We start from the raw sequence: 14970 nt of genomic DNA, 5'->3' as shown, positions 1-14970 counted from the left end.
AATCCTGGCTCAGCTAGTTACTAGTTGTATGACCTTGGGCAAGTTACTGTTTATGCCTGAGTTGCTCATCTGTTGTAATTGTAGAATTGTGGATTAAATGTGTTAATAAATGTGAAGAACTTATAATAGTGCAGTGTTGTGAGGAGAGTGATTTTCCTTTATCCTGCCCTCACTTCTTCTCTACCTCGTACACGCTCAGCCTGTGTGTGTGTTTTTTGACAGCAGCTTTTGGAGCTGCTGTGGGAGTTCTCTTTACCCCTCTCCCCTTAGCCAGCTCTCAGGATTAATGAACACTTCCCCCTACCCCCATGGAGCACGCTGAGGATTGCCCGCAGTGTGCCGCACATGCAGCAAGCCTGCTGCTTTCTGCCGTACCCACTCACTTCCGCTCCCACCAGCTGGGAGCCAGGTTGCCCCCCAAACCATTTACAAGAGCCAGGTTGCCCCCCAAACCATTTACACCACTTGTAGTTGTTACTGTAATCAAGCAATGTGTCTGTCAGATAAACTGATGAAATACGACTGCAAACGAAGTGGTTTTCTTTGCTCTTTTCGCCCCTGTGAACACTGCACGAAATAAAAGCTGAGGGCTTAATAAATCCAAGCCACTAAACAAAGTTACTGTGTCATGGTAATGGTTGTGTGACATGATGAACGTAATCGATGTCATTGAACTGTAGATGTTGAAATTGTTGAATTGGCAAGTGTTTTGTTAGCTATATTTTTACCACAATAAAAAATTATAGACAGATTAGATGAGCGTTAATATTTGGGGAAGATCATAAAGCTCTAAAAGTCTATACTGGAATTCCTCTGTACTTACCTACATTTGTACTTACTTTAAAGAATCAGGAACTGGAAATCACAGATGTGTATTATGTTCTGGTTCATGTGAGAAAGACAATGTGGGGCTCTTGCCGTGGGCCTTTACTGAAAGTCCTTGCCCCGTGTTAAAAGATGTCCAGATGAGTGCACATTTACGTATGTTACCCAAAAAAAGCCACTGCCGTCGAGTTGATTCTGACTTGTAGCGACCCTATAGGACAGAGTAGAACTGCCCCATAGAGTTTCCAAGGAGCACCTGGTGGATTCGAACTGCTGACCTCGTGGTTAGCAGCTGTAGTACTTAACCACTACGGCGCCAGGGTTTCCTTACGTATGTTAGACACCAAAATAAAATATCTTAGGAATACCATTTTTACAATACTTTGATCTGACGTTTTTGATTAAACTTGTTCCTGGACCCAGTCACATTAGACATGAGCTTTAGTTGGGAGCCTGTTTTGGTGATTTGGTTTGGTTTCAGTGTAGTGGTTTTAGGAAATAGATTTTATTTTGTGTATGTTGTAAGCTTTAATAAAATCAACTTTATCTGGGGTTTTGAAGCAAATTGAGGTGGTTTATTCTGGATTTTAGTAGATTCCTTGGTTCCCTAGTAAACTTGAAAGACGCTGAGAGAGGCCTGATTCCCTCCCTCATTTTACAAATGAGGAAACTGAGGACCTGAGAGGGGAAGCTGTCAGTGGTGAGTTGTGTGGGGTGGCCGGAGTGAAGGGGGGCAACAGAGCCACAGCCAGGTGGAGCCCTCCCTCCTCTCTAGCCTCCTCCCCACTCTCTTTTCCTCTCTTTCGGGCCCAACAGCCAGAGTTGGGGCCTGCTCCTCTGGGTTGACCTCTCTGGCGACGGTGTTGACCCATGTTTCACCTTTGGGACAGGACCAACCTGGAGGCCTTGCAGAAGAAGCTGGAGGAGCTAGAACTTGATGAACAGCAGCGGAAGCGCCTCGAGGCCTTTCTTACCCAGAAACAGAAGGTGGGCGAGCTGAAGGATGACGACTTTGAGAAGATCAGCGAGCTGGGTGCTGGCAATGGCGGCGTGGTGTTCAAGGTCTCTCACAAGCCGTCTGGCCTGGTCATGGCCAGAAAGGTGAGGCCACTTAAAAAAGAAATGTACTGAATCAAGTTTGTCTTGATAAACAGGTAACTGGATTATTTCTCAGAAGACCCAGGGTATAGTGACTCAGTACCTTTGTGTGCTGTTTGAATTTCAAATTTATGAACTCATAGCTGTCAGATTATGGATAAACACACCAATGGCTGTTAGTGTATTTATCCCCATCCCCAGTCTGGAAGGTAACAGCAAGTGACCCTTTAGTTTTCTGGGTGCTGTGGAAGGGGTGTCAGGGTGCCTGTTGGTCATTTTCAGGTGCAGGAAAGTCTGCTTTCATTAACAAGAACACTGATTTCAGGTTGCTCCCCTGTGCTCCCGCCCTGTTAGTGGCACCTTCATCTCCCTGCGGTATAACATCTGCACTCCCACTATGGCATGCTGAACCTCCCTGCTCTCTCTGCTGGTGGTCCTCCTCTTTCTGATCACAGGCCCCCTGCTTCATTGAGGCTGGACTCTCCCACAGGTTCTTCAGCACACCATGTTTGTTTCTGTCCCTGGAGTTTTGCCCGTGCTGTTTCCTCCATCTTTTCACACAGCACCCATCTTCGGTGCCCACCTCAAGTCCAGCTTTCACCAGCTGCTGCAGCCCACACTGGTGGCCACTGGTTCTATGTCCTCTTACACTCATTGCCTGTGGCTCTTTTTAGAAGCTCAACCTTATTAGGTAACCATTTCATGTGTTTGTCACTTGTCTCCGTAGCTGGAACAGGGGACAATGTTAGGTGGACATCTGGTGGCACTTGAAGCTTTGGCTAAATCTCAACTACATCAGGCTCCCGAGGTCAGGGAGAAATGTCTTAGGCAGCTTAGGTCAGTGTACCCCAGTTCTTCATTCCCTTCTACCCCCACAATCCTTGAGTGTGGACCATGTCTTCAAGCCTACTTTTCCCTCATCTCTCAGTTCCACGGGTCCAGGAAGCCCTCCATTCGTCTTTGTTTTGGGGAGTGGTGAACCCCTTCCTCCCCACTCTTGGCTTCCAGGAGCAGAGGCACAGCCAACCATCCCCTGGTTACAGCTCCTACAGTGCCAATACCAGTCTTGGTACATTGGCACTCAGTGCTTTAGTTGGGTGGAAGAGCGGAAACTTGCTTACTGAAACTGAATAAACTTATTGAAACTTGCCTTTTTCCCCTCCCCCTGCCTTTAAGAGCTTAAGCATTTAAGAAAGATTCCTTCTATCCCTCCCTCCCTCCCTTCCACACTCCATCCATCCATTCATCCATCCATATATTTATAAAGCCCCTCTTCCTCCCACCTTTCTTTCCCCAGCTAATTCACCTGGAGATCAAACCTGCAATCCGGAACCAGATCATAAGGGAGCTGCAGGTTCTGCATGAGTGTAACTCCCCATACATCGTGGGCTTCTACGGTGCATTCTACAGCGATGGCGAGATCAGCATCTGCATGGAGCACATGGTATGTGGCAACCTTTTAGTCTTTGGAGCAAGGACCAGGAGTTGGGTAGCTCTGGCCTAATCTTTGGGACAGGACCAGCTGCTTTCTTGCTGCTCCCTGACTCCACATCACTGTCTTGGCATGTGGGAAGCCTGACTGTAGAACTTGGAAAAGCCAAGAGATGACAGGCTTCCTTTCTAGGTTTCTGCTAAGGTTTGAGATGTATTTCTGGTAGGTGTGTCTAAAGCACATATTCTAGTTTCTCCTACCCAGATGACCCCAGGATTTGGATATGGTAACATCTGGTTAACCTAGTTCAAGTCCATTTATTATATACAATGCCGTGTCTAGGTACAAGGTTCTGGGATTAAGGTGACCAAGATAGTCCTTGTCTTCAGAGAGTTTCTAATCTATTTTAAGGGCAGCCTGAGGGGGTTCTTTGGCCTGTAGGGGAGTAATCCCACCTGGTGCACATTGGTGGAAGGAGGAGGGCTCCTGAGAGGGCAGGTATGGGTTAACTATATGTACCTGAGCTGCCAGTCTTTGTACCATTAGCTGCTTAGAGGCCCTTCTCTTCCCAGTTACTAACAATAACGACAATAAGAATAACAACAACAGTAATAACGTGACAGTACTAATGGTAAGCTGACGTTTATTGAGTGTATATTTTTACTATATCAAGTACTATATTAAGCATATTAATATTTTATTGCATTTTCACAACAACTGTGTTAGGTGGACGTAATCATGTTATCAGTGGGCATATTTTCCCTCTTTTATAAAGGAGGTAACTAAGACTCAGGGAAACTGAATAACTTATCCAAGGTCACACAGGTAGGAAGTGGTGTTGCTAGAATTGAAGTCGAGGCCTGCACTTCACTGAATTCACTGAATAGTGGTTAGGGGGTTGGAGCTCTGTCTCCGACCATGATGTCTGGAACTTCAAAGAGAGTGGCTGACTTGTATGGTCACTATTTTTTCTGGTTCCCATTAGGCAGTATGACACAGGGGACTCTGGAATCTGACAGATGTTTGTTCACATCGCCTTTCTCTACAAAAATCCAAGTAGGCACTCTCTTGTTGGCCACTGTGTCTCCAAAACCCACAGTGGTCCTGGCACATAGTAGTTTTTCAATTACTATTTGTTGACTGACTGTGCCGCCTTCTTTGTCCTCAGGCAAATTCCTTTACGTTTCCGATCCTCAGTTTCCTCATCTGTAAAATGAGCATTATTTTGCCTGCCTTGTTGTTATGAGGACTAATTAAAATAGCAGATGTGAATCTCGCACACATTAGCTTTTGCTCTGCTCTCACTGGGGCCGACAACTCAGAGATGCAGGCTGACCTGATACGGTCTACATCCTTCATGGCTACCCTGCTTTCAGTCAGGCATACTATCCCTCAGCCCCTCCTCCATCTCCCTCCTGACTCTTGAGAACTGACTGACCTGCGGACTGAGAGCCCTGGTACCTGGTCCTAGTAACCTCCAGGGAGGCTCTTCTTGTTGGTGCCCCATTATTATTATAATTATTTTTTAAACAATTTTTATTGTGCTTTAAGTGAAAGTTTACAAATCAAGTCAGTCTCTCACACAAAAACCCATATACACCTTGCTACACACTCCCCATTACTCTCCCCCTAATAAGGCAGTCTGCTGTCTCCCTCCACTCTCTCTTTTCATGTGCATTTCGCCAGCTTCTAACCCCCTCCACCCTCTCATCTCCCTTGCAGGCAGGAGATGCCAATATAGTCTCAAGTGTCCACCTGATCCAAGAAGTTCACTCCTTACCAGCATCCCTCTCAAACCCATTGTCCAGCCCAATCCATGTCTAAAGAGTTGGCTTCAGGATTGGTTCCTGTCCTGGGCCAACAGAAGGTCTGGGGACCATGACCACCGGGGTCCTTCCAGTCTCAGTCAGACCATTAAGTCTGGTCTTATGAGAATTTGTGGTCTGCATCCCGCTGCTCTCCTACTCCCTCAGGGGTTCTCTGTTATGTTCCCTGTCAGGGCAGTCATCGGTTGTAGCCGGGGTGCCCCATTATTTTGAAGGTCTCTTCATTTGAATGATCAGGAAGTGGCATTCATACTCTTATAGGCATCTGCTGACATTGGTGGCTGCTATGTGGACTGTAGATTCTGGAAACGCGTTCTGCATGTCTAAAGGTTACTGAGAAAGCTCTTGTTCCCTTTTGCTGCAGTGAGAGCAAAGCAGACCTCATAGGAAGCAAATGAGCACTTCTGGCTGGGTCCTAGCCCCCGGCCTGGGTGCTGATTATTTTTTACGTGGGTCTTGGACTCCCCTTGGGGGCTTTTCCTTATTTTTTGGGTCTCTCCTGCTCTCTACCGGTGGTGTTATTTCCCAGCTGTAGTCCAGTAGCTTTGGATGAAAATGTATAAATGGTAGTAGAGGTTCTGGAAAACTAGAAAGGGAAAGCAATGGAGACAATGGTGATAAACTAGTGATAGGAAAGGCCAGAGTAGCCTTCTGTCCTCTTATGTCTTGCCAAAATGACAGAAGGTGGGTGGAGGCATGACTAGACATAATAGCAACTGGCTGTCGCATCTCGCCACCACTTGCCAAGTCCTTTGCACATTATGTAAGTTATTGATCACATCAGCCCTGTCACATAAGATAGATCATTGATCCCCCAGCCACTAGATGGAGTGAGTAAGGCCCTGAGAGGCTTAGCAATTAGTCTAAGATCACATACCAATAAGTGCCAGAGCTGGACTCTCACCAGATCCGCTCTCTTTGAATTTCATATTCTTTCCACTGCCCTGGGCAAGTCGTATACTCTCTCAGGGTTTTCTCAGCTCTGCAGTGAAATGCCTGGACCAGATCTTCTCTAGGGGCCCCTCCCTGTGCAGACATCCTGCGTTTCTATGGTTTTTGGCACTCAGAGCCAGTCAGGGTTTATATCAACAGTAATTAACCAACATTGATCCAGTTTCACAAACACTGATTTTTAGTGCTTGTTATGTGCAAGGTGACATGTGAGCTGCTGCGAGGATGTAGACACTGTGAACAGTATCTCTTCCCTCCAGAGCTATCTATAGGCTGCGTGGGTATGTTCTAGAGCTGTCTTTGCTGGCCCAGCTCCCATGGGGTGGTCCTCTCTTGGTTAGGAAGTCAAGGGAGAAGTGTCACTGTGGAGGTAAAGGCTTCTGAGCACCAGCTGTGTGTCATCTTACGCCAGCCCTATTCTGTGCCATCGGAAACTCTTTCTCTGGTTATCTCCAAGTTCTGTACCCCCCAGAACTTTCCCTTTAATAGAGAAGCTAGGAGACCATCTGTGGAGTGAGTGTGCACAATACCATTTTATTTCATGCTATGTTGACACGGTTTTGAGGCCCCATCTGGAGGCCAGTTTATTCCCGTTGTTGGGTAGCTGGTTAAGTCCACTCTCCAGCCACTCTCTTTATAAGGTTCTCATACTCCTGGCTACCTGTCCTATTCTGCCTGGGGCTAGATTACCTCATAACCAGGGACAGTCTTTACCTACCCTGGGCCTGCAGAATTACTCAAAATGCCCAATCCCCAGGAGGCCCATGAAGCCTAGCTAAACCCACCCTGTTTGCCATACAGAAGCCCTCTCCCACAATTCCAGCTTGCTGTTACCTTGTCCCTGGCTGCTACCCCCTGTGTGGCCCTGAGTCATGGCATGTTATGCCTCCCTCTCTCTGTCATTTTTCATGGCATCCCTGACTCCCCTTTCCTGCATTGCTCCTGATGTACCGTCCCATGATTTGTTAGAACAGTGTGGTTGAACTCCAGGGTGCCTGCTTCAGAGGTTAGGATTAGGCCCCAAGCATTGACAGGTGATTGCCTATTCACTCATTCAGGCCTGCTGGAACCTCCGCCAGCCTTTTGCCATGTAGAATAAGACAAATTTTTTATTCGTCTAAAACGTTAAGTGTTTTCCAGAGCTGGAATCCTTCTTTATTCACACTGTGGTTTCATAGATGTGGATCACATCTTTGTACCCCTTACTCTGCCCTTCTGCCCCCAAAGCCTTCTTCTCCAGGAGGAGAAGATGAAAAAGGACACAGCAGGGGTTAGCTTCCCATTCCCTCGGCCTATATCCAGGATCTGGAAGTCAGCTTTTTTCCCATGGATTTGGCTCTCTGGGAATAGTGGAATTCTCCCACACAAGTCCTTGTGGTGGTTAGGGTTGTGTGTCAACTTGAGCCGTTCCCTTGAGATACGTTTCTCTGTCTGTGTATGTGTATATACACACACATATACTTCACTGGTTTTGCTTCTCTAGAGAACCCAGCCTAAGACAGACGCCCAAAGCAGAAGATGTCTCAGAAATTACCCTGGGGAGCCTGAGACTGGAAAATTGGCAGTCAGAGGCTGGGAGGTTAAAAAAATTTTGAGGGCCAAGCAGAGTGTCTGGCGCCTCTTGGGTGCTGTTGTTGTTATTGTTATTAGGTGCTAGACGATCTGCTTGGCCCTCAAAAGTGGATCAAAGTCAAATGAAATCCTTGACAGCTCCATTGTCAGGATTTTTGTTTTCCTTATGTTGAGGTGTAGCCTGTACTGAAGGCTGTAGTCTTTGATCTTCATCAGTAAGTGTATCAAGTCCTCTTCACTTTGAGCAGCAAGGTTGTATCGTCTGCATATTGTAGGTTGCTAACGAGTCTCCCTCCAATCCTCGTGCTGCATTCTGCTTCATATAGTCCGTCTTCTCCGATTATTTGCTCAACATACAGATGGAATAAGTATGGTGAAAGGATACAACCCTGATGCATACCTTTCCTGACTTTAAATCACGCAGAATCCCCTTGTTCTGTTCAAATGACTGCTTCTTGATCTATGTACAGGTTCCTCATGAGCACAATTAAGTGGAGTTTCCTATTCTTCGCAGTGTTATCCGTAATTTGTTATGATTCATATAGTCAAATCCCTTTGCATAGTCAATGAAACACAAGTAAACATCTTTCTAGTATTCTCTGCTTTCAGCCAAGCTCCACCTGACATCAGCAACGATATCCCTCATTCCACGTCCTCATCTGAATCCAGCTTGAATTTCTGGCAGTTCCCAGTCAATGTACTGCTACAACCAATTTTTTTTTTTTTAAATAATTTTTATTCTGCTTTAAGTGAAAGTTTACAAGTCAAGTCAGTCTCTCACGTATAAACTTATATACACCTTACTACATACTCCCATTTACTCTCCCTCTAATGAGTCAACCCGCTCCCTCCTTCCAGTCTCTCCTTTCGTGACCGTTTAGCCAGTTTGTAACCCTCTCTACCCTCCCATCTCCCCTCTAGACAGGAGATGCCAACATAGTCTCAAGTGTCCACCTGATACAAGTAGGTCACTCCTCATCCGCATCTCTCTCCAACCCATTGTCCAGTCCATTCCATGTCTGATGAGTTGTCTTCGGGGATGGTTCCTCTCCTGGGCCAACAGAAGGTTTAGGGACCATGACTACCAGGATTCTTCTAGTCTCAGTCAGACCGTTAAGTCTGGTCTTTTTATGAGAATTTGGGGTCTGCATCCCACTGTTCTCCTGCTCCCTCAGGGGTTCTCTGTTGTGCTCCCTGTCAGGGCAGTCATCGGTTGTGGCCAGGCACCATCTAGTTCTTCTGGTTTCAGGATGATGTAAGTCTCTAGTTCATGTGGCCCTTTCTGTCTCTTGGGCTCATAATTATCTTGTGACCTTGGTGTTCTTCATTCTCCTTAGCTCCAGGTGGGTTGAGACCAATTGATGCATCTTAGATGGCCACTTGTTAGCATTTAAGACCCCGGATACCACGCTTCAAAGTGGAATGCAGAATGTTTTCTTAATAGAATTTATTTTGCCAGTTGACTTAAATGTCCCCTGAAGCCATAGTCCCAAACCCCTGCCTTTGCTCTGCTGACCTTTGAAGCATTCAGTTTATCCAGGAAACTTCTTTGCTTTTGGTCCAGTCCACTTAAGCTGACCTTCCGTGTATTGAGTATTGTCCTTCCCTTCACCTAAAGTAGTTCTTATCTACTATCTAATCAGTAAATAACCCTCCCCCACCTTCCCTCCCTCCCGCCTCTCATAACCTCAAAAGAATGTGTTCTTCTCAGTTTAAACTATTTCTCAAGATCTTATAATAGTGGTCTTATACAATATTTGTCCTTTCGCGTCTGACTAATTTCACTCAGCATAATGCCTTCCAGGTTCCTCCATGTTATGAAAGTACAACCATTTTTTGAATTATTTCCCGCAAAATTTTCCTTTGTGTGATATTAATGATATTGTTCGATAATTTCCACATTCTTTTGGATCACTTTGCATTGGAATGGTCACAAATATGGATCTCTTCCAGTTGGGTGGTCAGTTAGCTGTCTTCCATATTTCTTGGCATAGACAAGTGAGCACTTCCAGTGTTGTATCCATTTATTGAAACATCTCAATTGGTATTCCGTCGATTCCTGGAACCTTGTTTTTCACCAATGCCTTCAGTCCATCTTGGACATCTTCCTTCAATACCATCAGTTCTTGATCATATGTTACCTCCTGAAATGGTTGAAAGTAAACCAGTTCATTTTGGTACAATGACTGTGTATTCCTTGCATCTTCTTTTTTTTTTAAATAATTTTTATTGTGCTTTAAGTGAAAGTTTACAAATCGAGTCAGTCTCTCACACAAAAACCCATATACACCTTGCTACACACTCCCAATTACTCTCCGCCCAATGAGACAGCCCGCTCTCCCTCTCCACTCTCTCTTTCTGTGTCCATTTCACCAGCTTCTAACCCCCTCCACCCTCTCATCTCCTTTCCAGGCAGGAGATGCCAACATAGTCTCAGGTGTCCACCTGATCCAAGAAGCTCACTCCTCACCAGCATCCCTCTTGAACCCATTGTCTAGTCCAATCCATGTCTGAAGAATTGGCTTCAGGAATAGTTCCTGTCCTGGGCCAACAGGAGGTCTGGGGGCCATGACCACCGGGGTCCTTCCAGTCTCGGTCAGACCATTAAGTCTGGTCTAATGAGAATTCCTTCCATCTTCTTTTGATGCTTCGTGCGTTGTTCAGTATTTTCCCTGTAGAATCCTTCAGTGTTGCCACTCGAGGCTTGAATTTTTTTCTTCAGTTCTTTCAGCTTGAAAAATGCCAAGCATGTTCTTCCCTGTAGATTTTCTAACTCCAGGTCTTTGTACATTTAATTATAATACTTTACTTTGTCTTCTCAAGCTGCCCTTGGAAATCTTCTATTCAGCTCTTTTACATCATCGTATCTTCCATTCGCTTTAGCTACTCTGCATTCAAGAGCAAGTTTCAGGGTCTCTTCTGACGTCCATTTTGGTCTTTTCTTTCTTTCCTGTCTTTTTTGTAACCTTTGGCTTTCTTCATGTATGATGTCCTTGATGTCATCTCACAACTCATCTGGTCTCCGGTCATTAGTGCTCAAATGTGTCAAATCTGTTCTTGAGATGGTCTCTGAATTTAGGTGGGATACACTCAACACAGTGTTTGGCTCTCGTGGACTTGTCTTAATTTTCTTCAGCTTGAACTTGCATATGAGCAATTGATAGTCTGTATCCCTGGACTTGTTCTGACTGATGTGACTGAGCTTCTCCATTGTCTTTTTCCACAGATATAGTCGACTTGATCCCTGTGTATTCCACCTGATGAAGTCCATGTGTATAGTCGCCGTTTATGTTGTTGATAAAAAGTATTTGCAACGAAGAAGTCATTGGTCTTGCAAAATTCTCTCATGCGATCTTTGGCATCATTTCTATCACCAAGGCCATATTTTTCAACTATCAAGCCTTCTCCTTTGCTTCCAACTTTAGCATTCCAATCACCAGTGATTTATCAATACGTCTTGATTACATGTTTGATCAATTTCAGAGCGCGGAAGTTGGTAAAAGTCTTCAATTTCTTCATCTTTGTCTTTAGCGGTTGGTGCATAAAGTTGAGTAATAGTCGTATTAACTGGTCTTGCTTGTAGGCATATGGATATTATCCCATCACTGACAGCTTTGTACTTTAGGACAGATCTTGAAATGTTCTTTTTGATGATGAATGTGACACCATTTCTCTTCAATATGTCATTCATGGCATAGTAGACCATATGATTGTCCAATTCAAAATGGCCAATACTTGTCCATTTTTAATGCCTAAGATATCAATGTTTATGCATTCCATTTCATTTTTGATGACTTCCAGTTTTCCTAGATTCATACTTCTTACAGTCCATGTTCCGATTATTAATGGAACTGTTTTTGCCACGTTAGCAAATGAAGGCCCCGAAAGCTTGACTCCATCCATGTCATTAAGGTCGACTCTACTTTGAGGAGACTGCTCTTCCCCATTGGCTTTATTTTTTATTAATTTTTATTGGGCTTTAAGTGAAAGTTTACAAATCAAGTCAGTCTCTCACATAAAAACTTACATACACCTTGCTACATACTCCCAATTACTCTCCCTAACGAGACTGCCCGCTCTCTCCCTCCACTCTCTTTTCTCTTTCTTATTTTTTTAAAATAATTTTTATTGTGCTTTAAGTGAAAGTTTACAAATCAAGTCAGTCTGTCATATATAAGCTTATATACACCTTACTACATACTCCCATTTACTCTCCCCATAATGAGTCAGCCCACTCCCTCCTTCCAGTCTCTCCCCATTGGCTTTTGAGTGCCTTCCAACCTGCAGGGCTCATCTTCTGGCACTATATCAGACAGTATTTCGCTGCTATTCATAAGATTTTCACTCACCTGGTTTTTTAGAAGTAGATTGCCAGGTCCTTTTTCCTAGTCTGTCTTAGTGTGAAAGCTCTCCTGAAACCTGTCCACCATGGGTCCAACCACCACTCATCTGTCAGCGTGTCATGCTGTAGTAGATTCGTGTTGCTGTGATGGTGGAAGCTATGCCACTGCTGTTTCAAACACTAGCAGATCACCTATTAAGTGATATGTGCTAAATGACTGGTGGGGGTGGCCAGGTTGTGGGAAGGCATGATCAGCTCAGGGCTCAGCGGGAGAGTTACTTCTTGGAGCTAGCAATTGGGCCTTCTGTTCCCTGGCATACATAGGCCCAGAGGACAACTGGACCCTTCAGTTAATGCTAATGGAGAGGCTCAGAGCTGCCAGGGGGCCTAGATAGGACCCTGTATAGAAGCAGGGTTGTGGCATGCAGCCCAAGCAGCCTTGAGTGCCAGAGTGGCTTTCTGTGTCTTCCTTGGTCCCTGAGGAGGCCCTCCTGCAGGTGAGTTGCTGTTGGCTGTTCCTGGTTGGAAAACTCTGAGTGCTACCTGCCACCTCTCTTTTAGGATTTCCTCTTCACCTCAGATTCAGCATTTCAAAGATGTTGTCATGTAGAGCTCCTCTTGACAGCACGTCCCATCTTCTGAGGGTCTTTGTTCTCTCCGTGTCAGTCTTTGCATGATGTTCTGTGTCATTCACATTTTTTCCCAACACTTCGTTATGAAAAATTGCAAACATACAGAAAGTTGAAGGAACTGTACAGTGTATACCTATGAATTTACCACCTAGATAATAGGATTTTGCTGTATTTGCTTTACTATGTGTTATGTATCTATTCATTGTACAAATCATTTTTTTAGATACATTTTAAATTTGTGATATAAGCATTTATGGAGCCTCATCTTCTGAATCACTCGGCCAGGGGCTGACCTTTCCTAGAAATAAGCTGTGTTTGCACTGCCCAGTCTGCATTTTGAGAACCGAGGAGGAAGAGGATGCTCCCTAATCAGAACAGGAATGCTCTTATCTTTGGGGGAGGTTGATTCCTGCTCAGGTGGTAGCTGAGGAACCAGAAAGCTGGGGACTCAGGGTTGATGGTTCTTGTGCAGGAGTAAAAGCTTTTGAGGTATGATTTTCATAAAGCATTTGCCTCCTCAGTGGAAGACCTTCACAAAAGCACCATTGACTTCGTTAATAATTGACTTCTAAAAGTAAAGCACAATTTCCGTAGCTTTTTTTTTTTTTAGTCAGTGAAGGCAAGTTCTTGGTAACAGCCGTGCAGGATTACAGAGTCGTAAGGTCAGTTTCAGGCAGCACTGTGTGATCTTGACTGTGGTTCCTGCCCTTAAATCTCGCTAATTTCATTATTCACACTAGCTCAGATAGAGGTTAAAGGGAAGAGAGCTAAGATTTCTTCCTTTTTAATTCTTACCAACCCCCAGGGAGAGTGCAGACCCAGGCTGTAATTGTAGTTAAATATGGAGGTAGCTGCACTGTGGGTGTGGGTTGATTTAGAGATAATGCTGTTGTCTTAGTCATCTAGTGCTGCTCTAACAGAAATACCACAAGTGGATGGCTTCAACAAAGAGAAGTTTATTCCCTCCCAGTCCAGTAGGCTAGAAGTCTGAATTCAGGGCACTGGCTTCAGGGGAAGGCTTTCTCTGTCGGCTCAGGAGGAAGGTCCTCATCATCAGTCTTCCCTTGGTCTGGGAGCATATCAGTGCAGGAACCTCAGGTCTAAAGGACGAGCTCTTTCCTTTTATCTCTTAAGAGATAAAAGGTAGTGCAGGCCACACCCAGGAAAACTTCCTTTACATTGGATCAGGGAAGTGACTTGGTAAGGGTGTTACAATCCCACCCTAATCCTCTTTAACATAAAATTACAGTCACAAAATGGAGGACAACCACAGAATACTGGGAACCATGGCCCAACAAGTTGATACACATTTTTTGGGGGGGACAGAATTCAATCCGTGACAGCTGTCCATTGCCGAAATGGAGGAGGGGGCCTGGGAGCTTACAGGGTAGCTTTTCTACCTCATTTGAATCACGTTTTTATAGAATTGCTTTGTTATTTTGTTTTAACTATATAGTCTTCCCTAAAGATTAGGCAAAGTTGTATTCAAACAAAGGAGCTGAAACCACATTCAGCTGGAAGCAAAACAGAAGTGGCTTAGGAACGTTCTCTCTGGGGTCCCTCTTCCCATCTGTGCAAGTAAGTGATTCTTTGGGTGGCACAAATGGCTAAGTGCTCTACTAATTGAGGTTTGGCAGTTCGAACCCACCCAGAGGCACCTTGGAAGAAAGCCCTGACAATCTGCTTTTAAAAGGTCACAGCCTTAAAAATTGCATAGAGCAGTTCTCCTGTGTACACATGGAATTGACTTGATGGCAACTGGGTTTTTTTTTTTTTTTTTTTTTTTGTGGCATCTCTCTGAATTCCTGGGTAGGGTAAATGGTTAAGTGCTCAGCTGCTAACAGAAAGGTTGGTGGTCCGAGTCTACCCAGAGGTGCTTCAGAAGAAAGGCCTGGCGATCTGCTTCCGGAATAAATCATCTGTTGAAAACCCTATGGAGCATAGTTCTCTGATACATGTGGGGTCGCCCTTAATCAGAACGCACTCCAAGGCAACTGGTTTTGTTTTTTTGTTGTTTTTGTTTATGGTATCTCCTTAGGAGACTGCTGATTTGGGTGTGGTTACCTGGGCTGTGGTGGTGTCCTGATTTGCCTACAAAGGGCTTGTAGCGTTGTAAATGCAGCCAAGATAAGATCCATTGCCAAAGCCTCAGATTGGGTTAGCAGCCTGGTAAGGGCTCTTGGAAAATCAGTGTGTTTATAAACCAAACCAAACCCATCGCTGTTGAGTCGATTCCGACTCATAGGGACCTTTTAGGGCTGAGTAGAACTGCCCCATAGGGTTTCCAAGGAA

General features: G+C 44.9%; 1 protein-coding gene across 1 annotated transcript in view; it reads left to right on the top strand.

Moving 5' to 3' along the window:
• MAP2K1 (mitogen-activated protein kinase kinase 1) overlaps positions 1–14970 on the top strand; it is a 96710-nt gene that overhangs the window by 43937 nt on the left and 37803 nt on the right. The window contains exons 2-3 of the mRNA XM_064267376.1: positions 1716–1926; positions 3221–3367. Coding sequence (XP_064123446.1) covers positions 1716–1926; positions 3221–3367 — 358 coding nt within the window. The remainder of the gene's footprint in view (positions 1–1715; positions 1927–3220; positions 3368–14970) is intronic.

This window comes from Loxodonta africana, chromosome 13 (assembly GCF_030014295.1).
Source record: "Loxodonta africana isolate mLoxAfr1 chromosome 13, mLoxAfr1.hap2, whole genome shotgun sequence".
Classification (NCBI taxonomy): domain Eukaryota; kingdom Metazoa; phylum Chordata; class Mammalia; order Proboscidea; family Elephantidae; genus Loxodonta; species Loxodonta africana.
Note: the sequence above shows the minus strand (reverse complement) of the source record. Positions and strands in the feature narration are given on the sequence as shown.